Raw genomic sequence first — 26,576 nt, forward strand, 5'->3', positions numbered from 1 at the left:
AGATTTGTATGCCCAATCTCAATCTCACTTACACAAGTTATTTTAAAGGCACCTCAGATGAATTGAAATCAGAATAAAGTGGATCAATGCAATATCATTTGTAGGTTTACTCACAAAAATGTGATTTCCATTTTGTTTTTGCTTAGCAGTGAAACTTACATTATATTGCTTGTTATTACTGGATTTGATTAAGTATAATCAGAGGACTATAATTTAATTACTCATAGGAGTGTGGACTCGGGAAACTATTCCTGTCCGTACCTGCTTTGGACCACTCATTGGTCAACAAAGTCACTCAGTAGAAGTAGCTGACTGGACAGACAAAGCAGCCAATCACATTTGGAAGGTCAGTTTGTACAATACTCTTTTAAATATTTCCCAGGCAAAAAATACTTGCTTTCACTAGGCTCTTCTTCATATACAAAATTGGAACACTGCATTTATTACAATAAGTGATAAAAGTATCAAAATCAAAATATGACAAATATGATTATGAATAAAATGATTATGGATTTACTCTCCTGTTCTTATATAGAAAAATATTTTCCAAAGACAGTTATCTCTCTCCCCCCACTTTCCCCAAAAATAGTGGAATAGAATAGAATGATTTATTGGCCAAATTATTATTATTATTATTTATTAGATTTGTATGCCGCCCCTCTCCGAAGACTCGAGGCGGCTCACAACAATAAAAACAATATTATAGCAAAACAAATCTAATATTAAAAGAAGCATATAAAACCCTATCATATATTTAAAAACCAAACAGCACATTCATACCAAACATGAAACAAAATATAAAGAAGCCTGGGGGAAAGGTGTCTCAACTCCCCCATGCCTGGTGGTATAAGTGAGTCTTGAGTAATTTACGAAAGACAAGGAGGGTGGGGGCAGTTCTAATCTCCGGAGGAAGTTGATTCCAGAGGGCCGGGGCCGCCACAGAGAAGGCTCTTCCCCTGGGGCCCGCCAAACGACATTGTTTAGTCGACGGGACCCGGAGAAGGCCAACTCTGTGGGACCTTATCGGCCGCTGGGATTCGTGCGGTAGTAGGCGGTTCCAGAGGTACTCTGGTCCAATGCCATGTAGGGCTTTAAAGTATTGGACACACAAGGAATTTAAAACATTGCAGTCCAAAGTCAGATTTATCACTGTGGTTTTTGCTGCTTGTATCCTCCTTCCATTAACTCATTACAAAGTACCAGGCTTCAGAGGATGCTCTTTATTTATCTACTAAATAAATAATCCCCTGGCACAGAAGTTTATCCAAATGTCTAAATGTATTGCTCTGATTTTTTTAAGTGTTAGTGAGCGGAGAGTGTTACCCTCTGTTTTGTGCTTATATGATTTGCCTGAAGGAAGTGATGACTGCTCAAAACAACTTCACCCAGCTGCTAAGGTGCTCTCTTCACTTTGAAGGAAGATTTTTTTTTTAACCATCTGAGATGGCTCTGATTATCTTCTTTCAGATGTATCACAATAATGTCCTGGAATTCTACATAATCACAACGGATGAAAATGAATGTAACTGGATGATGTTTGTGCGGAAGGCCAGGTGAGAAAAGGATAAAACTACAACAACAAAAACCATCAACAAAGATTTCTAAGTAATTACATGATAATCCTATTACATCTCAGTAGATATTTTTATAACATAATACTGTCTTTTTAAAATATGTATTCCTCAATTTTCTGGATTCGGAATGAATGGCGTGGTGGTCTAGTGATGAACGTGGTGGCCTCGCACTCAAAGGTTGAGAGTTCAATCCTAGGTAGCGACCGATGTTTTCTGTCTTAGGGCGCAGAGAAAAAATATCTGCTGAAAACTCCATGTAGGCATCAGGAAGGGCATCTGGCTAATAAATACTCGGCTCCATCCAGTTGCCCCAACTTTACCCCGAATTAAAGGACCATAGGGTCATAAGAAGGAGGGAAAAAATTCTGGACTTGAGGTTTCTTGATTTTAATTGCATTGAAGTCAACACTGACTTCTAGTGACTGCCTGCAGTTTTCTTGGCAAAATTTTCAGAAGTGGTTTGCCATAACTTGCTTTTTAGGGCTGAGAGGAAGTAACTGACCCAGCTGGTTTCAAGCCCAAAGTGGGAATACAACTCATGGTCTTTCTAGCCTGATGCCTTTAACCATTACACCAAACTAGTTCTCTGGAGTAGTGTTAAGAAAGATCATTTTATAGTTCAACAAAATCTACTATTGGATTGGATTAACAGTCAGATGTTTTGTGATGCTGATTCAGCATGAGTTTGCATTACTGTTTTGTTAGATCATTCGATAAATTGAATGCATTATAATTAGAAAAAATGCATCTTCTTAATATATATCTTCATGATAGTTTCTTAATTTAGCAACTTATCTGGAGCCATTTCAGTAGAATTTTTTTGCAGCTAGGATGATTGGCTCATAGACCTGTAGAACTGGAAGACAACTTGGGGGTCTTTTAGTCCAGTGATGGCGAATCGTTTTTGGTTCGTGTGCCAAAAGGGGGTGGGGGGTGGGCACGCTAGCATGCATGCCTGTGCCCACACCCATTCCTTCCCGCTACACATGTGCACAACCCAACCCACCTCTGCACATGTGCCCAGGCCGCACTGAAGCCTGGGACAGTGAAAAAACGGGCAAATGGGCAAACCCAACATTTGGAAAAAACAGACTTCTGGTTTGCCCATTGTGCTATTTTTCACATTCTGGAGGCTTCAGGGAAACTTCTTGAAGCCCGGAGTGCGAGAAACTGCGCAATGGGCAAACTGAAAGGCCATATTTCCAAACTTGTGGTTTGCCTGTTGGGCCATTTTTCACACTCTGGGGTATCAGGGAAGCTTCTCTGAAGACTCTGAAGGGCGTGCATAATTGCACCTTCGTTCCTACCGTCCCTGTTCTAATGTCTATTTGTCTTTTCTATCTCTACCTTATACTTATATTATGTTAAACATACCACAATACTATATTTGTATGAAAAATAAATTTTTTTTAAAAAAAAAACGGCATTCCCCAAGGACGAAAATCAGCTGGCCAAAGGACCTAGTTTCAGGACACTCTGTGATAACTGCTGTGAATTCTTACAACCTTGTGCTTATGTAATTAGGGAATTGAATTGAATTGAATTGAATTGATAGCATCTAGCCACTTTGCCTTCTTTCGGCTTCTTTTTCAGAGTCTTCTCCAATGACTCTTGCTGCCACGTTACATGTCCAGAATATTTTTGTTTCAGTGTTACTGCTCTCAGTCTGCAGTACGGCTTTGCTTCCTGTTTGGTTCTTACGGTTCAAATGTTCTCAGCAGTTTTCTCCAGCACCACACTACAAAAGCATCAGTTTAGTTAAGTTCAGTGATGTTGCTGCAAATTGTTTTAGCATTCGGTTTCAGTGAAGAATATTAAATGATTTAGGGATATTTGGGATAAAAATCATACAGATGATAACATTTAAAAGATTTTCCCCTCTGTGAAATAGGGACCGGGAAGAACAGAATCTGGTAGCCTACCCTCATGATGGAAAGATATACTTCTGCACCTCACGGGACATTCCTCCAGACCAGGAGCTCCTTTTTTACTATAGTCGTGACTATGCCGGGCAGCTTGGTAAGTGGTTAATTTAGGCTTTCCAAATATGGCATTTCCCAAATAACAACAACAACAACAACAACAACAACAGAGTTGGAAGGGACCTTGGAGGTTTTCTAATCCAAACGCCTGCTTAGGCAGGAATCCCTACACTACTAGAGACAGATGGTTATCCAACATTTGCTTAAAAACTTCCAGTGTTGGGGTGTTCAGAACTTCTGGAGGCAAGCTGTTCTACTGCTTAACTGTTCTGACTGTTAGGAATGTTTTAGTCTATAGTTCCCAGGCCTGAAACATTGACCATACTGCAAATTACTTCTGGAAGTATGATCCAAGTGGGGAGCTTAAATCTGACATGAATAAAAGCTTCTGATTTATGTATTCCTCTATCTGATATGATGGGTATCCTTCTGCGCCGGCTGGAGGGGTTGGGAGTGGGAGGCTGTCCTTCAGTGGTTCTCCTACTTCTCCGGTCAATTGCAGTCGGTGTTAGTGGGGGGTCAGAGGTCGACCTCTAGTTTTCTCCCTTGTGGGGTGCCTCAGGGGTCCTCTCCACCCTGCTATTTAATATCTACATGAAACTGCTGGGTGAGATCATCCAAGGGCATGGGGAGAGGTATTATCAATACGCCGATGATACCCTCTTGTACATCTCTACCCCATGTCCAATCAACGAAGCAGTGGAAGTGATGTGCCAGTGCCTGGAGGCTGTTAGGGTCTGGATGGGTGTCAACAGACTCAAACTCAACCCTGATAAGACGGAGTGGCTGTGGGTTTTGCCTCCCAAGGACAATTCCATCTGTCTGTCCATTACCCTGGGGGTGGGGGAATTATTGACCCCCTCAGAGAGGGTTCGCAACTTGGGCGTCCTCCTTGATCCACAGCTAACATTAGAGAACCATATTTCGGCTGTGGCGAAGGGGGGCGTTTGCCCAGGTTCGCCTGGTGCACCAGTTGCGGCCCTACCTGGACTGGGGGTCACTGCTCACAGTCACTCATGCCCTCATCCCCTTGAGGTTCGACTACTGTAATGCTCTCTACATGGGGCTACCTTTGAAGAGTGTTCAGAAACTACAGATCGTGCAGAATGCAGCTGCGAGAGCAATCATGGGCTTCCCTAGGTATGCCCATGTCACACCAACACTCCGCAGTCTGCATTGTCCAATTAGTTTCCGGTCACAATTCAAAGTGTTGGTTATGACCTATGAAGCCCTATGAAGAAATTTCACATATATGCTCCTTCATGTCATTGGACCAGAATATCTCCGGGGCCACCTTCTGCCACACAAATCCCAGCGACCGGTTAGGTCCAACAGAGTTGACCTTCTCGGGGTCCCGTCGACGAAACAATGTCATCTGGCGGGGCCCAGGGTAAGAGCCTACTTTGTGGCGGCCCCGACCCTCTGGAACCAACTCCCTCTGGAGATCAGAACTGCCCCCACCCTCCTTGCCTTTCATAAACTCCTTAAAACCCACCTCTGCCGTCAGGTATGGGGGAATTGATTCCCCCGGGCAGTTTCATTTTATGTATGGTTTGTCTGGGATGCATGACTGTTTTTATAATAAGGGTTTTAAACTGTCTTTTTTTTAACCATTAGATTTGTATTATGTATTGTTGTAAGCCGCTCCGAGTCTCCGGAGAGGGGCGTCATACAAATCTAATAAATAAAAATAATAATAAACTATTCCTCTTCTTCATATTTCAACAAAATACAAGATTGAAGCTTATGCCTTTTAAATTCATAATGCTTTTTGTTACCTTCCGATTTATTTGGGGGCTTCATGCTTTCTGTTGCATCATAAACTAATTACCTCTCTTAAAGGCGTTCCTGAGCATCCTGATGTGCATACTTGTCACTGTGGAAAAGAATGTGCCTCCTATGTAGAGTTTAAGGTCCACCTGAGTAGTCATCTCCACAGCCACTTCCCCAGTCAGGGACACAGCAGTACCCCTGGATCAGGACACAGTAAGGAAAGGAAATGGAAATGCTCTATGTGCCCTCAAGCTTTTATATCGCCTTCTAAGCTCCATGTTCACTTCATGGGGCACATAGGTATGAAGCCACACAAGTGTGATTTCTGTAGCAAGGCCTTCAGTGATCCCAGCAATCTGCGGACCCATCTTAAAATTCATACAGGTAAGTGAGGAAGATCAACATTTAAAGTTCTTTTTCCAAACAAATATTTAGAACCGATTGCACTATTTTATCAGAATGAAGACTGGTCTTGTTTCTTCCTTCTCAGAATGTAATATTCTGTTCCCTTGTTATTTGCATACATGTGACATACTTATTTATTTTATTTATTTATTTGTTCGTTCATTTATTCATTCATTTATTCATTCATTCATTCGATTTTTATGCTGCCCTTTTTCTTAGACTCAGGGCGGCTTACAACATGTTAGCAATAGCACTTTTTCACAGAGCTAGGCTATTGCCCCCACAATCCGGGTCCTCATTTTACCCACCTCGGAAGGATGGAAGGCTGAGTCAACCTTGACCCAGTGATGAGATTTGAACCGCTGACCTTCAGATCTACAGTCAGCTTCAGTGGCCTGCAGTACAGCACTCTACCTGCTGTGCCACCCCTACAATATTTTAGAGAGCAATTGGATTTTGATTTTGGATGGGAGCTCCCAAATTTTTAAGTGACTATCACCCGGAATATCTTTATGCTTTGTCTTTTTGCTAGAGATAAACAGCTAAAGAAGCATGACATTAAAACGGTCTAACAAAGAGCATAGAATCCTTAGCAATTTTAGAAAAGCAACTTGGGAAAATTGGGGAGCTGTGTGTAATTTGTTATCTGTAGCAGAACATAAAATTCATGCATATTCCATGCCATTAGTTACTTGTAGCACTAAAATCTATTGTATAGTCTTACTATAATATAATATCAAACATATGGATAGTTGGAATTTCAATCTATATTTACTGTTCTATGGGTGAGATGGAGTGAAATAATCTTGTGTAAATCTTTATGTCTTCTTTTCAGGTCAAAAAAACTATCGCTGTGTACTTTGTGAAAAATCTTTTACTCAGAAGGCACACCTAGAGACACATATGGTTATCCATACAGGAGAAAAAAATCTGAAATGTGATTATTGTGATAAACTATTTATGCGTCGTCAAGATCTCAAGCAACATGTGCTCACCCATACACAGTGAGTCATTTAGGAGACATTCCAAATTATTTAATTTATTGCCTGCAAACTAAAAAGGTCCATATTTAAAAGACTTATGATAGTGATAGGATAGTTCTCAGAAGAAACTCAGATTTAGCAGAAGAAAAAGATATTATGGTGACTAGTGTCAAGATGGAGGCTGATAAACTGGTATTTACACTCCACGGCCTGCACTGGCTGCCGATCGGTTTCCGGTCACAATTCAAAGTGTTGGTAATGACCTTTAAAGCCCTACATGGCATTGGGCCAGAATACATCCGGAACCGCCTTCTACCTCACGAATCCCAGCGCCCGATAAGGTCCCACAAAGTTGGCCTTCTCCGGGTCCCATCAACCAATGTCGCTTGGCGGGCCCTAGGGGAAGAGCCTTCTCTGTGGTGGCCCCGGCCCTCTGGAATCAACTCCCCCGAGAGATTAGAACGGCCCCCACCCTCCTTGTCTTTCGCAAATTACTCAAGACCCACCTTTGTCGCCAGGCATGGGGGAGTTAGGATATTCCTTCCCCTAGGCCATTACAAGTTATGAATGGTATGTTTGTGTGTATGTTTGGTTTTTATAATAAGGGTTTTTAGTTGTTTATTAAATTGCATTGTTACATGTTGTTTTTTATCATTGTTGTTAGCCGCCCCGAGTCTGCGGAGAGGGGCGGCATGCAAATCCAATAAATAATAATAATAATTTAATTCTCTTATTTAAAAAAAGCATATGAAACCCAACCCATGATGGTAGAGATCAATGTTGACTACTGCATATATGAGATTGTTATTTGGAACAAAAGATAGGATTTCTTCCCAGATGAAACACTTAACACTGAAATTCTAAGAATGCGAGGTTGAACATCTAGATTATTTCCCATGGAATGTTGATTGTGTTGATGATGGCAAAGCTTTATGCGTGAAAAAGTGTGGTTTTCGGTATGGTAAATGGGAAATCTACAATTAGAACAACTGTGAGGAATCTATGTCTCACAACCCTCCGTATTCAAAAAAATGCTCAAATATTAAAAAAATTGCTTTTTGTGTTCCTATGAGTAAAATGTTCTCTCTCTTTTCCATACCCATCCCTGTTTAGAGAACGTCAAATCAAATGTCCACAATGCGAGAAGCTATTCCTAAGGACAAATCACCTAAAGAAACATTTAAACTCTCATGAAGGAAAAAGGGATTATGTGTGTGAAAAGTGTTCCAAGGCTTATTTAACAAAATACCACCTTACTCGCCATCTAAAAATTTGTAAAGGACCAACCTCTAGTCTCTTAGCCCAAGAAGAAGAGGAGGAAGATTCTTCAGAGGAAGAATTATTGATAAATTCTACAACAGATGAAAATTGTCAACTCAGAACCACCATGTATGTGACAGTTGATACACTTTCTTGTCACAAATAAGACGATTCTTAAAATCATTGTTTAAACTTATACTCAGTGGCCAAATTCTCATCTACAATGAAAATGGCTCATCAATTTTCAGAGCGATTGTCAGGGACATTAAAAACAATATAATTATTATGTTCATCTATTAAAACGGTATCATTGGAGACTTGGTTGATGCATGATGGATACAGCGGAAACGGCATCGGCTGTCTCTGTTAAAAGATATACTTAATGTGAAAGTATGCACAAACCAAATTTTTTTCATTACAGTAAAGTGTTTATTGGAAAAAAGTTTGTAGCTTAACTTAGTTCATTAAATTGATATTTGTTGTATATCAATGAATTATTTGCTCATTTGTTGACAACTGAGCGAGATAATTAGAAAACAAACATATAGTAGGGGAATCAGAATAAGGCATGCTAATGCTTGTGTTTGAAATGCAAGCTTAGTTTTAGCATGAATTTTACACACAAAGGTTATTCATGTAACTTTGTCTATACTGCAACTGATAACCACTTATTTTGAAAGGGAAATTCTGCTGCTAATATATTTATGGAATGAAGGTATCATTAAGATTTGTTTTGTTACAGAAAATTAAAATACTGCTTTTTAATGTGTGTACTGTTTTTTTCCCTCCTTTGAGTTTCCCCCCAGTATGTAGACATTGTAAAGCATTTTTGCTTTATTAAACCATTTGTTTATCTATACATTATGATCTTCAGCCAATATTAAGTATGCTGACATTGATAGGTAGAAGTACAGTGGTGGCTCTACTTACGGACTTTTCTAGATAAGAACCAGGTGTTCAAGATTTTTTGCCTCTTCTCAAGGACCATTTTCCTCTTACAAACCTGAGCCTCTGAAACTGTAACCAAAAAAGGCAGAGAGAAGTCTCCGTGGTGCCTCTAGGAATATCCTGGGAGGAAACAGGGCTGCCACCCTCCCTGTGATTTCCCCAATCGCACACATTATTTGCTTTTACATTGATTCCTATGGGAAAATTGCTTCTTATAAACTTTTCTACTTAAGAACCTGGTCACAGAACGAATTAAGTTCGTAAGTAAAAGTACTACTGTATATTAAATTAATGGTCTGAATCAAAGAGATGAGAGCCATTGTGTAATTAAAGCACCAGAAACTGGGAGACCATGAATTCCAATTCACTTTGGGCACAAAGCCAGATGGGTGACCTTGAGCAGTCACTTTCTGAGTGACTTTCAGATACCCAATCCTGGTTAATAACACATTTTAAACCTTCCACAATATAGCTTCTTTTAGATTCTCAGAAAACTGGTTTTTAAATAGTAGCTTTTAAACCAGATAGCCAATGCTAAAGGATGTTACGTGCAGCAAAATGCCTGACTTTATCTTTCTTAATACAAATGTATAAAGATGAATTTGTTATATTATTGCTAGTGCGTTTGTGTTTTGGCATATTCGAATTTCTATTTTATTTTATTTATTTTTTTAATTTGACTTCTTTGCCGCCCAATCCCGAAGGACTCAGAGCAGCTTACAACAGTGTAAATTACAAGTAACAATAACAATAAAAAGAAGTCAAGAAAAAAACGAACTAATTCCTAAAATCCTAATTAAAACTTAAAACAGTTCGGCAACAAACGTACTAGTCATTCATACAGATTCATATGCATGGACAAGCTAGGGGTTAATTTAGAGCCCCCAAGATTGCCGGCATAGCCAGGTCTTTGTGGCCTTATGAAAAGCCAGCAGGGTGGGGGCCATACAGACCTATGGTCCAGGGCAGCAACAGAGAAGGCCCTCCCCTGCGGCCCCGCCAACCTGCATTGTTTAGCTGACAGTACCCGGAGGAGGCCAACTCAGTATGCTCTAATTGGTCTCTGGGAGGTTCTATCTGTTTAACACCTCAGAAATTTTTTAAGATCAAGGCCGAATTTCATGGTAACATGACCTTAAAAGCCGGTTAAAAAAAGATTTACTTAGAATTTTAATTAAAAAAAACATATAAGCTTATTTCATGATTCCATTACAACTCCACAGCTACTACTGCTATTAGCGGAATTGCTTGCTTCAGATGTTGATGTGGTAACTGTTAGCCTCTGTCGAGTTCCAAAAACATCATTCACTGTAATGCCAAAAAGAGAGAGGTTAAAAACTCTAATTTTAAAGAAGAATTATTAGGATTATATAACTAGAAACATAGAAGTCTGACGGCAGAAAAAGACCTCATGGTCCATCTAGTCTGCCCTTATACTATTTTCTGTATTTTATCTTAGGATGGATATATGTTTATCCCAGGCATGTTTAAATTCAGTTACTGTGGATTTATCTACCACATCTGCTGGAAGTTTGTTCCAAGGATCTACTACTCTTTCAGTAAAATAATATTTTCTCATGTTGCTTTTGATCTTTCCCCCAACTAACTTCAGATTGTGTCCCCTTGTTCTTGTGTTCACTTTCCTATTAAAAACACTTCCCTCCTGGACCTTATTTAACCCTTTAATATATTTAAATGTTTCGATCATGTCCCCCCTTTTCCTTCTGTCCTCCAGACTATACAGATTGAGTTCATTAAGTCTTTCCTGATACGTTTTATGCTTAAGACCTTCCACCATTCTTGTAGCCCGTCTTTGGACCCGTTCAATTTTGTCAATATCTTTTTGTAGGTGAGGTCTCCAGAACTGAACACAGTATTCCAAATGTGGTCTCACCAGCATTCTATATAGTGGGATCATAATCTCCCTCTTCCTGCTTGTTATACCTCTAGCTATGCAGCCAAGCATCCTACTTGCTTTCCCTACCGCCTGACTGCACTGTTCACCCATTTTGAGACTGTCAGAAATCACTACCCCTAAATCCTTTTCTTTTGAACTGGAAAATGAAGGAGAACAGTCACCTGTGGAAATTGTGCTTATATCCCAGAGTTGTAGTCCTTGCCTTTCTCCTCCGAAGGCATAAACGAACGGCTGGTCTGGGCAGCAAGCAGCACAAAACAGGGCACCCTGTGGGCAGAAGACACATTCTCTTCTGATTTTCTGCTGACTTGATTGCACTTTAACACATTTCTAATTCAAATCAATGAATTAAAATCAAGCAGAGATTGTACACGTCCAACGTCTTTAGACTTTATGGCAGAAATGATAGTAGGTTCTGACCGGTTCTGGAGAACCGGTAGTGGAAATTTTGAATAGTTCGGAGAACTAGTAAATACCACCTCTGACTGCCCCCGCTACCATCTATTCTTTGGCTCCCGAGTCCCAGCTGATGAGCCAGGGTGGCGCAGCAGGTAGAGTGCTGTACTGCAGGTCACTGAAGCTGACTTGTAGATATGAAGGTCAGCGGTTCAAATCTCATCACCGGCTCAAGGTTGACTCAGCCTTCCATCCTTCTAAGGTGGGTAAAATGAGGACCCGGATTGTGGGGGCAATAGCTTAGCTCTGTTAAAAAAAGTGCTATTGCTAACATGTTGTAAGCCGCGCTGAGTCTAAGGAGAAGGGCGGCATAAAAATTGAATGAATAAATAATAAATAAATGTGGATTTTGCAGTATCCTTCCCCAGCTGTACCCACCAAGCCACGCTATTCCCATAGCCGATAGTAAAAAAAAATTGAACCCCGGCACTGCTTTATGTATTAGTAGAAATACAGTTCATAAAATGCAAGCTATTTGTTTCATGTAAATATTAATATAATTGGCATACTCAGCATAAATATTATACACAATATTTAGTAATTCACAATTCTTAAAACAAACCAGGATTCCCACCAGTTTTGTTCTGCACTCACTCCCCAAAAATAAGGCTCTATAGGTACAGCTGCAGAAAAAAGACTAAAATTACCATTTTCATATCTCTGGTGTAGACTAAAGAAGGCTTGTTTCCCAGGATGTCCCAAATTTTCACAGATTTATCAGAAGATGTTGTGACAAGACATCCTTTGATTTGGCTACTTAACTGTAGTCCTGGAAAACAGAAAGAGGTGTTTTTAGTATTAATTCAGGAAGACAGAAGAACACTCTGCTCAGAGCTCGTACTTTCAGGCTAAGCCGGATCTATGATTTAAAGGCACCCCATTTCTATGGTGCAGTAATGCCAACTGAAATATATCTTCCTCCATTGCCATTAGTAAAGATAAAGATACTTACAAATACAGTATTTCATTTGTCAAAAATACCCAAAAGCAAGAAGTAATTCCATTTAGATTATTAGATTTATATAGTGTTCTGCCAGCTTGTTTCAACCGCCCGTAATTACAGGGTAATTAGTCCAGGAAGACACACACCACACGATAAAAGGAAAACCCAAAAGTTTTTATAAACAAAAAAACAGAAACAGCTCCCTTTTTAAATGTCAAAGGGATTTTCTGGTACACACAAGGCACAGGTTAAATGCAATCCAATTGCTCACCCAATAACTGGGAAATTCAGTCCAATTCTAAATTCCAGAGAGTCCCCACACAATCTTGAACAGCACAAAAACCACGATCTTGACAAAACAGTGAATCAGATAAACTGCCGTGAGGCTAAAACACCAAGCTCACTAATTACAGCAGCCCCACCCAACCACAGGTGGCCTCATTTTCTCTTGTAATAATCATTTAGTTGTTGTCTTCTATGCATCACTCTATGCATGTGTGGATGTGTCATTAATTCTTGTTCAGAATCCAAGGATGATACAGATGATTGATCTCCTCCTGGGCTGTCTGCCAAACTCCCCTCTTCCCTGTCACTCACAGTTCCTTGGTCAGAGGAGGCTTCGTCGGCAGATTACATCGGGAGCAAAACAGGCCTGCGGCATGTGGATGTTTCCCCCACATCCACCTGCACATTCCTTGGGGCAGGAGCTGGGCCAGAGCTAACCACAACATATAGTCACTCGGCTCATGAAATATAATACGCACACACTCCAAATTACAAAACCAAGAATATGTAAGAACAACATTCAGCTGACATTACATTATTATCTTGCAGGCTCATTATGGGATTCCAAAATCAATGGAAAGTATTAAGGGCCTTTTGGAAAGTGAGACAGGGTTGGGGCCAACCTCATATCAGGGAGAATGATGTTCCAGAGGGCAGAACCCACAGTAGGAAAGACACATCATCTGGGTCTTGCCAGGTGGAATTTATTTGCTGACGACACCCGAAGCATATCGCTCCTGCTTGATACGACGGGTTTGGTTGCTACAATCAGAGAGAGGCGGTCCATCAAATAACTTGCAGTGCAGGGCTTTAAAGATGAAAAGCAACACCCAAAATTTAAACTAAAACAAACTGGCAATCAGTGTAACCTTGCAGAATAAATGTATAATGTTCACCTTCCCAGAGTGCCAGGGGGTGGGATAGGTGGGTGTAACTATACATCCAGCTGCACTCTGCAACAGTTGAAGCTTCCAGATAATCTACAAGGGCAGCACCGAGTTAATAGAATCCAGTTTGTAGATGAGCAGAGCATGAGTGACTAAGCAAAGGCTTATAGTCTAGGAACAGGCAAAACTGGGGCACATTACAAAGCTGAGCAAAGGTCCTCCTAGATATGACTGTAACCTGCTTCTCAGGCAGAAGTTGTGGTTATAGAAGGAGCCCCAGATTAAACACAGGGTCTCTCTGGAGTATCACGGCCCCATTCAGAACCAAAGGTGATAAAGTTCCAAATCGAGGAGACCCAAAATAATGTTGCTAAATCTTGTTCAACTGAAGCCTATTGTTCCCCAAGGACATTGTCACCTTCAGACACTGGAATAAGGCATTAGTAGTACTGTTGAGTTTGCCAAGGACAGAGATATGGATATCATCAGCGTACTGATGACACTATGGCAATGAATGATCTCACCCAGTGATATTATTTAGGTGTTAAATAGAAATGAAGTGAGTACCAAGCCGTTAAACACACAGATCCTCTCCTCTCCCAATCAACACCAACCCAACAATTCAACAATCGAGTTATCGAAGCGTGGAACTCATTACCGGACTCAATTGTGTCAACCCCTAACCTCCAACATTTCTCCCTTAGACTCTCCACGATTGACCTAAGAGGTCAGTAAGGGGCGTACATAAGTGCACTGGTGTGCCTTTCGTCCCCTGTCCAATTGTCTTTCCTTTCTTTCACCTATCATATATATTCTCTTCCTTTCATATATCCTCTCCTCTAAGTTCACTTTCACCCTCTTTTATATTATCGCATGTCTATTTTTCTTCCTATGTATTTGTGTATTGGGCAAATGAATAAATAAAATAAAAACCCAGAAGGATACCGCAGTTGATGATATCAAAGGTTGCCAAGAAGTCAAGGAGAGCAAGAACTTATGCACTTCCCTTGTCCTGCTGCCACGTAAGAGATAATTCAGAAGTGGGCCAATGCCATCTCTAGTCAATGGCCAAAGTCTGAGTACTGACTGAAAGGGATCAGATAATCAACTTTATCCATGGCACAAAGAAGCTGCTGCACAATCACATTTCTTCACAATCTTCTCTAGAAAAAGGAAGCTAGATACTGGATGGAAACAGTCCACCATGGCAGCTTCCAGGAATGGCTGCTTGAGGAGAGGGCAAGACAATGTCTCCTTAAAGGACAGCAGAACAAACTATCTCTCAAAGGGTTAACTAACCCTAGGATCCAACCAAATAATGTTGTGGCTCTATTTGGACCGGGAGTCACTGCTCACAGTCACACATGCCCTCATCACCTCAAGGCTCGACTACTGTAATGCTCTCTACATGGGGCTACCTTTGAAAAATGTTCGGAAACTTCAGGTCGTGCAGAATGCAGCTGCGAGAGCAATCATGGGCTTTCCCAAATATGCCCATGTTACTCCAACACTCTGCAGTCTGCATTGGTTGCCGATCAGTTTCCGGTCACAATTCAAAGTGTTGGTTATGACCTATAAAGCCCTTCATGGAACCGGACCAGACTATCTCAGGGACCGCCTTCTGCTGCACGAATCCCAGCAACCAGTTAGGTCCCACAGAGTGGGCCTTCTCCGGGTCCCGTCAACTAAACAATGTCGCTTGGCGGGACCCAGGGAAAGAGCCTTCTCTGTGGCAGCCCCGACCCTCTGGAACCAACTCCCCCCAGAGATTAGAATTGCTCCCACCCTCCTTGCCTTTCGTAAGCTTCTTAAAACCCACCTCTGCCGACAGGTATGGGGGAATTGAGATACTCTTTCCCCCTAGGCCTTTACAATTTTAATGCATGGTATGTCTGTATGTATGTTTGGTTTTACAATAAGGGTTTTTAACTGTTTATATTGGATTGTCATATGTAGTTTACTACTGTTGTTAGCCGCCCTGAGTCTACGGAGAGGGGCGGCATACAAATCCAATCCAATCCAATCCAATCAAGCTCTTTGTGCCCTGTAGAATGGCAAATGTAAATTTGCCTCAAAAATATGATATAAGGTAACTATATAAAATATCTGACTAGAATGGGATATCCCTAGGATCCTGAAAAATGCTTACCAGATACTTCTTCATCATGAGCTTTCACTGTGAAGACTGGTTTATGAGAACGAGCATCAAGACAGTACACAAATCCATCTTCCGTGCTTGCCTACAACAAATTATGTCCAGAGATTTTAAAAACAAAATCAACAGGCAGGCCACCTTTCTCAATCTGATGATCTTTCGGAGATATTGTTAGCTTTCTTTGAAATTTATGTTTTTAAGTTATCTTCTTCACTTCACTTAGCAGAGTATTATCATAGCAGAATTGTCCAACACAATGTATATTGGGCACATAAATACACTGATTCCAATATAATTTTGTTTTATTTCTTCTTCTTGATGGAACTTGTTTCATGTTTCTCACAAATAACAATTTGACAGCAGAATTGTATTTCTCTTCTCAAGTAATAACATATATACACAGTTCTTGTACTTCATTTAGATCCTATCCTAATCCTAAATATTCCATCTATGAACATTATATGTATATTCCCTCACGAAATTGCAACGTTAAGAGAATACATCTTTCTGTGATGCAGATTCACCAACCAGCATACAAATGAAAAGAATTCTCCCTTCCAACTGCCAAAACAGATTATATACCAGTATGCAAATTAACCTTCATGGACCATTCTATTCCCCCTTTTTCATGCTGCATGCTAACAGATATGGACTTGGAATCCCAGAACTCAATCATCCAGCCAGAAGGGCCATTGTAGAGAATTCTGGAAGCTGAAAGGATGGTACCAAAGTTGGACAAGATTGCACACAGAACAAGCAGTTGGATGTTTGGTGGCCAACTCCAGCAACGCAGGTACCGTTATTCTTGATTTGATAACAAGCAACATATCAGAATGATCTGTTATCTACGGCAGCATAAATTGCCATATTTGAGTAAATTTCAGACTTCACTGTACATTACCAAAGTATTTAATATCTACATGAAACCTCTGGGTGAGATCATCCAAGGGCATGGGGTGAGGTATCATCAGTATGCTGACGATACCCAGCTTTACATCTCCACCCCATGTCCAGTCAACGAAGCAGTGGAAGTGATGTGCCGGTGTCTGGAGGCTGTTGGGGCCTGGATGGGTGTCAACAGACTCAAACTCAACCCGGATAAGACGGAGTGGCTGTGGGTTTTGCCTACCAAGGACAATTCCATCTGTCCGTCCATCAACCTGGGGGGGGGGAATTATTGACCCCCTCGGAGAGGGTCCGCAACTTGGGCGTCCTCCTCGATCCACAGCTCACATTAGAGAAACATCTTTCAGCTGTGACGAGGGGGGCGTTTGCCCAGGTTCGCCTGGTGCACCAGTTGCGGCCCTATTTGGACTGGGGGTCACTGCTCACAGTCACTCATGCCCTCATCACCTCGAGGTTCGACTACTGTAACACTCTCTACATAGGGCTACCTTTGAAGAGTGTTCGGAAACTTCAGATCATGCAGAATGCAGCTGCGAGAGCAATCATGGGCTTTTCTAAATATGCCCATCTTATTCCAACACTCCGCAGTCTGCATTGGTTGCTGATCAGTTTCCGGTCACAATTCAAAGTGTTGGTCATCACCTATAAAGCCCTTCATGGCACCGGACCAGGGTATCTATGAGACCGCCTTCTGCCGCATGAATCCCAGCGACCGGTTAGGTCCCACAGAGTTGGTCTCCTCCGACAATGTCGTTTGGTGGGACCCAGGAGAAGAGCCTTCTCTGTGGCGGCCCCGACCCTCTGGAACCAACTCCCATATCAGAGTTGCCCCCACCCTCCTTTCCTTTTGCAAGCTCCTTAAAACTCACCTCTGTGGTCAGGCATGGGGGAATTGAAATTTCTCTTCCCCCTAGGCTTATAGAATTTATACATGGTATGCTTGTATGTATGAGTGGTTTTTTAAGTTGGGATTTTTTAGATTGTTTTTAATATTAGATTTGTTTACATTGTCTTTTTATATTGTTGTTAGGCGCCCCGAGTCTTTGGAGAGGGACGGCATACCAATCTAATAAATAAATAAATAAAATAAATAAATGTGACTCTGGATACCACACAACAAATTGAATTGAAAGGCTGCACAGCCTGCATAAATGTATACAAATAGATAAGACAAAACGCAAAGAACTATTGTACTTACTAAGAAGTGTTGAGGTGAAAAATGATTCCAGGTCACCCTTTCAACTTGTCCACTGAATCTCCAGGTTCTATGGTTGTCCTGTGGACTTCTGCAGTCATATAAAACGGCTGATCTGAAAAACATCAATAAATATTTATTCAAATTTGGCATCATTTTTTTTAAAAAAAACATTATAAACTAAAATGGATTTATCCATGAGAAAGAGCGGTCATTTATTTCTAACCAAATAAAATACTCCTACTCCAGCTGAGTCATTAGTAAAAGTCACAGCAATCTCATTGGTTATCAAAGTAATAAATAGCGAATGCAAGCTATTAAATGGAATTACTGGCTTCAAATGGTCTTGTTTCTAATTAAGTATGCATAGGAAGCTAATGTAATCTGATGCTAAAATCAGGTTGACCATTCCCGTTGAGAATACTCAGAGAAGCATTTCAATAAATCATACCAAAATTATAATATGTACTACAGTACTCAAAAAAAATAAAGGGAACACTCGAACAACACATCCTAGATCTGAATGAATGAAATATTCTCATGGAATACTTTGTTTTGTACAAAGTTGAATGTACACAACAGCATGTGAAATTGATTGTCAATCAGTGTTGCTTCCTAAGTGGACAGTTTGATTTCACAGAAGTTGGATTTACTTGGAGTTTTATTGTATTGTTTAAGTGTTCCTTTATTTTTTTTTAGCAGTGTATATTCTTTAAAGAAGACACCATTAACAAAGTATTATCTGTCTCAAATACCTTATGAAGGAAATATAGGTAGTCCTTGATTTACAACTGTAATAAAACCTACTTATTACGGCCATAGGTCCCAATGAGTCACCCATGTAACCACCCCCATTTTCCTGATATTTTCTATTGTGGTTAAACAGAAATGGGGAAAGTAAACCAAACCCATTGTTTGATCTGGGACTTTTTCCTAAAAATGAAGCAAACACTAGGTTTTGGCAAAAATGATGTAAATTGTGATCTTGTGACTACAGGACACTGCACATGGCCATAATGCAGAGTGAGTGCTTAAAATGCTGTCACATGATCGGGGTGGTGGCCATCAATGGTCATTATCTTTTTTTGGAGGGGGGGGGTTTGACATAAAAGACTCTGAGGACTACCTGTATTACATTTCATTATTTATCTCTGCCATCCTATGGTTTACATATTACCTCTACTTTTACTGTATATCTATGAAGATTCTCGGTCATGATTGTCCCAAAAGTGCTTTTTTCAAGAGACAATTGGACTTTCTGGTTTTTCTTTGAAGACACAAATAACCCTGGCGGGGCTGAGGGGAAGAGCCTTCTCTGTGGGGGCCCCGGCTCTCTGGAATCAGCTTCTCCCCCCCCCCCCTCGGAGATTTGCACTGCCCCCACCCTCCTTACCTTCTGAAAGAGTTTAAAAACACATCTTTGCCACCAGGCCTGGGGACATTAAATCTTCCCCCTGTCCAATGAATGTCCTTAGTGTGATTTATTGAATGAATGGAAATGAATGTTTTAAAGTTAGAATTTTTAAGAATCTTTTTAGTATATTTATTGGAAAAATGGTATTGTTATGTTTTTTGGTATATGCTGTGAGCCGCCCCGAGTCCTTGGAGAGGAGCGGCATACAAATCAAATCAAATCAAATCAAATCAAATCAAAATCAAAATCAAATCAAATAACAAACCCTTCACTAAAAGAATGCAAGTGACCAGCTCTCTGCAAGGAGTATAAATCCTTCCATTTCCCACTGTCCTGTCAGAGTTGAAGAAGCTTCTTGGATGAGAAGCAAATATGTCTTCAAAGAAAAACAAGAAAGTCCAGTTGCCTCTTGAAAAAACACCTTTGGGACTACTTTTATAGTGTGATAGAAACAATAAAACAAGCTTGTTCTTACTTGTCATAAGAGCCAGAAATGAGAGTCTGTGTTTCAAATGGATGAAACTGCAGTGTTTGCACCTAAAAATAACAAGATGAGATTTGAAATATATTTGCATCAAAATGGTAGCTTTACAGCGTACATGATTTTAAATAATTCCTATTATACTTTTTTTTCAGAAACAGAAAGAAGTGTTCAACAATCTATTTACGGCAGAGTAGCATACAGCCATCATCAGCATGTGAAATTGGTGTTAGCTAAAACTTCATTATGTAGAACAAAATGTCTGGAAATGTTAATTGGTTTGAACGTTTATAATTAAATGTTATTTCTAGAGAGCTCATTTCACTAGAATGCAAACATCTAAAGTAATAGCCGTGGAAAACGAAGATCAAATCTTATTTGAATAATTATGTTAACTAGGAGTTGACATTAATTTCTCCCACTGGGCTGTGATTGCATAACCTCTCACAAAATTAGGCAGAGTTAAATCTAAAATTTAAGAGAAATTTTCTCTATAGATTTACTTGGCTCATCAAACTAGGCCTTTAATACCGCTAAATCTATACATAATGGAGATAATGAATAATAAATTGTGGCAATATTGGGGGCGGGAGAATCACAAATGCAGTTTTTTAATCCCTAAAGCTGCCTATTAGAACTCTTTTAATAGGGTGGATAAAAAGCTTCATCCTTCTTAGTACTTGATCATTTGGTCTCCTAGAATTCAAAAGCGATTTAAATTGAGTTTTGAACCCAGATTTGCTTTGATATAGATGATAGATGGATGGATGGATAGCTAGATAGATAGTTAGTGTTTTTGTATATGTATATGTGTGTGTGTGTGTTTTCGTAGATATATACAGTGGTACCTCGGTACTCGACCACAATTCGTTCCAGAAGTGTGGTTGAGAACCGATTTGGTCGAGTACCGAATTTATTTATCCCATAGGAAATAATGGAAATGGATTTAATTGGTTCACAGCCCCTGTTAACTCGCTGGGAACCAATTAAATCTATTTTCTTTATTTCCAATGGGATAAATAAATTCGGTACTCCAAGCTGCAGGAAGGGTGGGGGCTGCTGCAATTCTGGCAGCTTAAAGGGGCTGAAGAGAAGGGAAGCTGCTGGAGCGGCGGCAACTGCTGAGATGGCTCTGGCGGCTTCCCTTCATCACGTGACGTTCCCGGCGCTGTTGTTCCTCGAAGGGAAGCCGTTGCAGCCGCCGGGAGGGAGGAAGTTTTGCAGCTGCTTACAGGTAATAAGAGGAAGCATTGAGGAAAGGAAAGGAGCAGAAAGGAGTGGGATTGTAGCAGCCCCCACCCTTCCTGCAGCTTGGAGCTCTTATAGAGCTCCTCAGCCCCCCGAAGCTGCCGGATAATGAACAAAATTTTCTCTGGCTGTTCGGTATCTGAATTTTTGTTCAGATACCGAAGCAAATTTTGGCCGGAAATTTTGTTCGTTATCCGAAATGTACGAGAACCAAAGCGTTCGAGTACCGAGGTACCACTGTATATATATATTCTGTTGGATCACTCTGGTATACTGAAGTAACGTCACTGCTCCTTTTTGCCTGTAGGCCCAAGCCAGGGCCATTTCAAGGCAGTTAATTTATTCATAACCAACAAACTATGTTCTGTATGTATCACATATTTTTGCTGAATTTTTAAAATTAAGGGAGACTAGGATAGCGCTATTTCGGCCTTGTTCTGGCCTCATCAGCTAGCCACACTCTTACTGGGATTTGATCCTCGGGATTCTGCCTTGTAAGGCAGAGAATTAATTTAATTTTAAAAATTCAGCGAAAACATGTGATACGTACAGAACATAGTTTGTTGGCTATGAATAAATTAATTGCCTTGAAATGGCCCTGGGTTGGGCCTAGAGGCAAAAAGGAGCTGTTTTTACATCTGAAGTCCAACTCTATTTTAGTTATTTATGTATTTACAAGTATCACATTTAACAAGGTTCTGGGATGGCTGTGTAATGTGTTTCCCCGAAAATAAGACCCTGTCTTATATATTTTTTGAACCCTGAGATAAGTGGTGGGCCTTATTGCCATGCACTCAAAAGCCTGATTGGGGTTATTATCAGGAGATGTCTTATTTTGGAGGAAAACGAGGTAATTACAACGCTCAAACTATACAATGTCCATATCTCTACAAACCCCTACAAATCTACAGAGTTGTGGTTATCCTTTCACTCCTATAGGGTCTACTGAACCAAACACCAAACAGTATTTGAAATTTCACATATATGCTCCTTCATGGCATCGGACCAGAATATCTCCGAGACCGCCTTCTGCTGCACAAATCCCAGCGACCGATTAGGTCCCACAGAGTCGGCCTTCTCCAGGTCCCGTCAACTAAACAATGTCGTTTGGCGGGCCCCAGGGGAAGAGCCTTCTCTGTGGCGGCCCCGACTCTCTGGAACCAGCGCCCCTACCCTCCTTGCCTTTCGTAAACTCCTCAAAACCTACCTTTGTCGTCAGGCATGGGGGAACTGAGATATCTCCCCCGGGCCTATATAATTTATGTATGGTATGTTTGTAGGTATGTCTGCTTAAAAATGGGGTTTTTTAACTATTTTAAATTCTAAATTGTATATTATTAGATTTGTTCTTAATTGTTTTATTGTGTTGTGAGCCGCCCCGAGTCCACGGAAAGGGGCGGCATACATATCTAATAAATAAATAAATAAATAAATAAATGTTCCATTCTTGGCATCCATTGGCAAGACTGTGTCTCCAGCCTCAAGGTTCACAAAGACCACCAGCATTGAGTCTCCGATTATCAGAGCCCAGTTGTGGTGGTAGAACACATCCTTAGAATGGGCAGGCAACAATGTGCCTCACCGGTTGCTCTCTGGTGTACTAGAGACCCCAAGGTTGTTTACACAAGCACTACAAAGTCACTGCGAAGGAAACCCTACACCACTGTAACAGCCAACCAAGAGAACCGGAAACTTTGTAGCTAGAACCCTGAGCCTATGTTAAGAAGTCTCAGGTGTAGCCAAAAACTGACAGAAAACTCTGAAGGGTGTTACATTGTTAGTATAGCAATGGACTTCCAGTGCCCCCATTGTGTTAGACTCTGTGCTTCCAGATTAAAATTTGAAACAGAAGATTGACGGCAGAAAAAGACCTCAGGGTCCATCTAGTCTGCCCTTATACTATTTTCCTGTATTTTATCTTAGGATGGATATATGTTTATCCCAGGCATGTTTAAATTCAGTTACTGTGGATTTACCAACCACGTCTGCTGGAACTTTGTTCCAAGGATCTACTACTCTTTCAGTGAAATAATATTTTCTCACGTTGCTTTTGATCATTCCCCCAACTAACTTCAGATTGTGTCCCCTTGTTCTTATGTTCACTTTCCTATTAAAAACACTTCCCTCCTGAACCTTATTTAACCCTTTAACATATTTAAATGTTTCGATCATGTCCCCCCTTTTCCTTCTGTCCTCCAGACTATACAGATTGAGTTCATTAAGTCTTTCCTGATACGTTTTATGCTTAAGACCTTCCACCATTCTTGTAGCCTGTCTTTGGACCCGTTCAATTTTGTCAATATCTTTTTGTAGGTGAGGTCTCCAGAACTGAACACAGTATTCCAAATGTGGTCTCACCAGAGCTCTATATAAGGGGATCACAATCTCCCTCTTCCTGCTTGTTATGCCTCTAGCTATGCAGCCAAGCATCCTACTTGCTTTTCCTACTGCCCGACCACACTGCTCACCCATTTTGAGACTGTCAGAAATCACTACCCCTAAATCCTTCTCTTCTGAAGTTTTTGCTAACACAGAACTGCCAATGCGATATTCAGATTGAGGATTCCTTTTCCCCAAGTGCATTATTTTACATTTGGAAACATTAAACTGCAGTTTAACTTCCATCTGCTGGAAGTTTGTTCCAAGCATCTTCTACCCTTTCAGTAAAATAATATATTCTCACGTTGCTTCTGATCATTCCCCCAACTAACCTCAGATTGTGCTCCCTTGTTCTTGTGTTCACTTTCCTATTAAAAACACTTCCCTCCTGGACCTTATTTAACCCTTTAACATATTTAAATGTTTCAATCATGTCCCCCCTTTCCCTTCTGTCCTCCAGATTGCAGAGATATCTCCATGTACACAGATGAATTGCACAATAGCATGGCAACGATTTGTTGGTTGGTAAATTCTCAGTTAGTAAGGCTCTCAGATCCCCAGTCTCTTTCCCCCCATAGCTTATTAAACAATAAGGACCATCTGAGGGAATATAAAGATTTCTTCAAAAATCCCAAACAGATTAAAATAACTTAAAATAGTTTTGCTTATATGGTTTATACATTACATAGGAAGATGATGTTCCTGAAATTAACACTGAAGTTATGAAACTCTTCCAGGGAAAGGAAAATGAGAAGCTAATTTTCTACTGGCAAGTAGAATAGATATAAACTCTCTGAATGAATTTTTTTAATATATTTTACCAAAAAAAAGTAGAGAAAAAAAACCAAAATTGCATTTGTTGCAGTACATCTGTATGATATCCTACTGTGCCAGATTATCTTATCATTTTGCTGCAATAGATGAATTTGGATATGTTTTTAGAATTATCAACATACCTTGTCTGTGTGAAGAGAAAGTGTTGCTGCTGTTGTGCCTCTGGACATGTCCCAAAGAATTACAGAATGGTCAGCTGAGGCACTTGCCAAGACAGATCTATAAGAAACAAGCACATATTAATTTGCAAACAGCGTCAATGGCAGGTTTTAGATCAAGTCATGTTTTACCCTTCGTCCAAAGAAGAGATGAATACCTGAAACAAGAGTGTTGCTAACACAGAAAAAAAGAGAGAGATTATTGTTTTTAAATAAAAACTAATGACTTTATAACTGCCCAGACGTTTTCGTTTCAATTGCGAGATAAATTGCCCAATGAATTAAATTATTAAATAAAAGGTAAATAACCAGTTCCTGAAAAAGGATTTGTTCTCTTTGAAATTTTTTGACATTTTGCATCTTCTTGCTATGGATTGTGATTAAACCTTCAAATCAGGCGTGAAATTTATTATTTGGATTTCTATATATATATTTCTATTTTAGCATTCTAAAATGCTATCGGTTCAGCCCGGTTTGGCATACTGGCAGTGGTGACGTCCTGTAGTTCAGGCTCCGCCCACATGCCATTTTCTTTTTTAACCCTCTGCACATGCGCAAAGTATGCACTTCCATATTGATAGGGAAGATAAATAGATTTGACCACTGCTTCAAATGATCCCATCGAATGAAAAACTATCCCTAGGATTGGTGACTCATGTTACAAATGAAGTTGTGCCAATGTAATCCACTGCCACTTTAGATTCCATAACTTGCTGCATCATTTTTAGCTGCAAAAACTTTGATCATTCCCCCAACTAACTTCAGATTGTGTCCCCTTGTTCTTGTGTTCACTTTCCTATTAAAAACACTTCCCTCCTGAACCTTATTTAACCCTTTAACATATTTAAATGTTTCGATCATGTCCCCCCTTTTCCTTCTGTCCTCCAGACTATATTATATGTATATTTGGATTCTCTTTCAGCATTCATTCATTCATTCATTCATTTATTGGATTTGTATGCCGCCCCTCTCCGTAGACTCGGGGCGGCTAACAACAATGGTAAAAACAACATGTGACAATCCAATACTAAAACAGCTAAAAACCCTTATTTTAAAAACCAATCATACATACATACCATACATAAATTGTAAAAGCCTAGGGGGAAAGAATATCTCAGTCCCCCCATGCCTGACGGCAGAGGTGGGTTTTAAGGAATTTACGAAAGGCAAGAAGGGTGGGAGCTATTCTAATCTCTGGCGGGAGTTGGTTCCAGAGGACCGGGGCCACCACAGAGAAGGCTCTTCCCCTAGGTTCCGCCAAACGACATTGTTTAGTTGACGGGACCTGGAGAAGGCCCACTCTGTGGGACCTAACTGGTCGCTGGGATTCGTGCGGCAGAAGGCGGTCCCGGAGATAATCTGGGATAACATGACGTGCTTGGTTTCAACTGATACATGGATGGCATGATACTGTCCTGCATAAGCCTCTCATCCAGAGTGAATTCTCACTTGCTTCACTAATGTAACAAATTGCCTGTAGCTTGAAGAGTTTCATTTTTAATTCATCTGCCTATAGAAAATTACTTGAGAAGCCTATAAAATCATTTTTTTGTAAACTTGAGACAAAAATCAAACTTCTTGTGAGCCACTGATTCCACATCTGTTTTTGTGAGCCAATGCTTTCACTTTGCTACACTTGGCTTGTATGAATCTGGATTTTGCCGAAGTGTTTTCCTGAAATCATTTATTTCAACCAAGATAAAGAGAAGCCTATAGGTCAGGGGCTCCCAACTCCTGGTCTGCAGCCTGATACCTCTTAGGAAAATTAAATGTTGCCCCAAATCTTTACTTTAAAATATGTCCAACTGGCCCGTGAAGTTTACAGCCTTTTTCTGGCCTGATAAATCTCAATTATTTTTCTGCAGAGTCTTCAAAAATTCCTTTTGAGTTGAGGCACAACCCGCTTCAAGATTCTGTGTAACACAAAATATCACTATGACAAGGAAAGTCAAAGTTTCTGAGACTCATAGAGAGCTGGGCGGTCCCAAACCAGCTCCGTTTAACTGCTTACATATCTCCCTGAAGATCATGCTTCACATTTGCACATTTCACCATTTATTCATAAAATAAATAATACAAGGACCATACTTATTTCAAAATTGTATACACGGATACTGTAAATATACATATTTTTTGGACTAAGACGCACAAGTGTATAAGACATACTAAGATTTAGAAAAAGAAAGTAAGAAATTTTTTTTTGTCCTCCTCGGCCCTCAGGAGTACTCTGCAAGCCTCCCAAATCCTTTGCGTGCCTCGTTTTTGCGAAAAATGGGATGTGGGGCAAAGCTCTGGGAGACCAAAAATGGCTCTATTTGATGTATACTGCTCAAAAAAATAAAGGGAACACTCAAATAACACATCCTAGATCTGAGTGAATGAAATATTCTCA

At 40.3% G+C, this 26,576-nt stretch overlaps 2 protein-coding genes across 3 annotated transcripts in view; one reads left to right on the forward strand and one right to left on the reverse strand.

Moving 5' to 3' along the window:
• Window positions 1–8,742, forward strand: part of PRDM4 (PR/SET domain 4) — a 21,611-nt gene extending 12,869 nt beyond the window's left edge. Inside the window, exons 7-12 of one of the 2 annotated variants that reach the window (XM_070756229.1) lie at window positions 228–346; window positions 1,468–1,553; window positions 3,466–3,593; window positions 5,399–5,713; window positions 6,570–6,738; window positions 7,831–8,742. In XM_070756229.1, coding sequence (XP_070612330.1) covers window positions 228–346; window positions 1,468–1,553; window positions 3,466–3,593; window positions 5,399–5,713; window positions 6,570–6,738; window positions 7,831–8,143 — 1,130 coding nt within the window. In that variant the 3' untranslated portion in view covers window positions 8,144–8,742. The remainder of the gene's footprint in view (window positions 1–227; window positions 347–1,467; window positions 1,554–3,465; window positions 3,594–5,398; window positions 5,714–6,569; window positions 6,739–7,830) is intronic. The other variant, XM_070756230.1, reaches the window with a different exon arrangement.
• PWP1 (PWP1 homolog, endonuclein) overlaps window positions 8,384–26,576 on the reverse strand; it is a 26,680-nt gene continuing 8,487 nt past the window's right edge. Inside the window, exons 9-15 of the mRNA XM_070756232.1 lie at window positions 24,149–24,245; window positions 19,560–19,621; window positions 17,674–17,785; window positions 15,564–15,654; window positions 11,947–12,068; window positions 11,005–11,110; window positions 8,384–10,233 (exon numbers count right to left, since the gene is read on the reverse strand). Of these exons, the coding sequence (XP_070612333.1) occupies window positions 10,124–10,233; window positions 11,005–11,110; window positions 11,947–12,068; window positions 15,564–15,654; window positions 17,674–17,785; window positions 19,560–19,621; window positions 24,149–24,245 (700 nt within the window). The 3' untranslated portion in view covers window positions 8,384–10,123. The remainder of the gene's footprint in view (window positions 10,234–11,004; window positions 11,111–11,946; window positions 12,069–15,563; window positions 15,655–17,673; window positions 17,786–19,559; window positions 19,622–24,148; window positions 24,246–26,576) is intronic.

Source organism: Erythrolamprus reginae, chromosome 6 (assembly GCF_031021105.1).
Source record: "Erythrolamprus reginae isolate rEryReg1 chromosome 6, rEryReg1.hap1, whole genome shotgun sequence".
Lineage (NCBI taxonomy): Eukaryota > Metazoa > Chordata > Lepidosauria > Squamata > Dipsadidae > Erythrolamprus > Erythrolamprus reginae.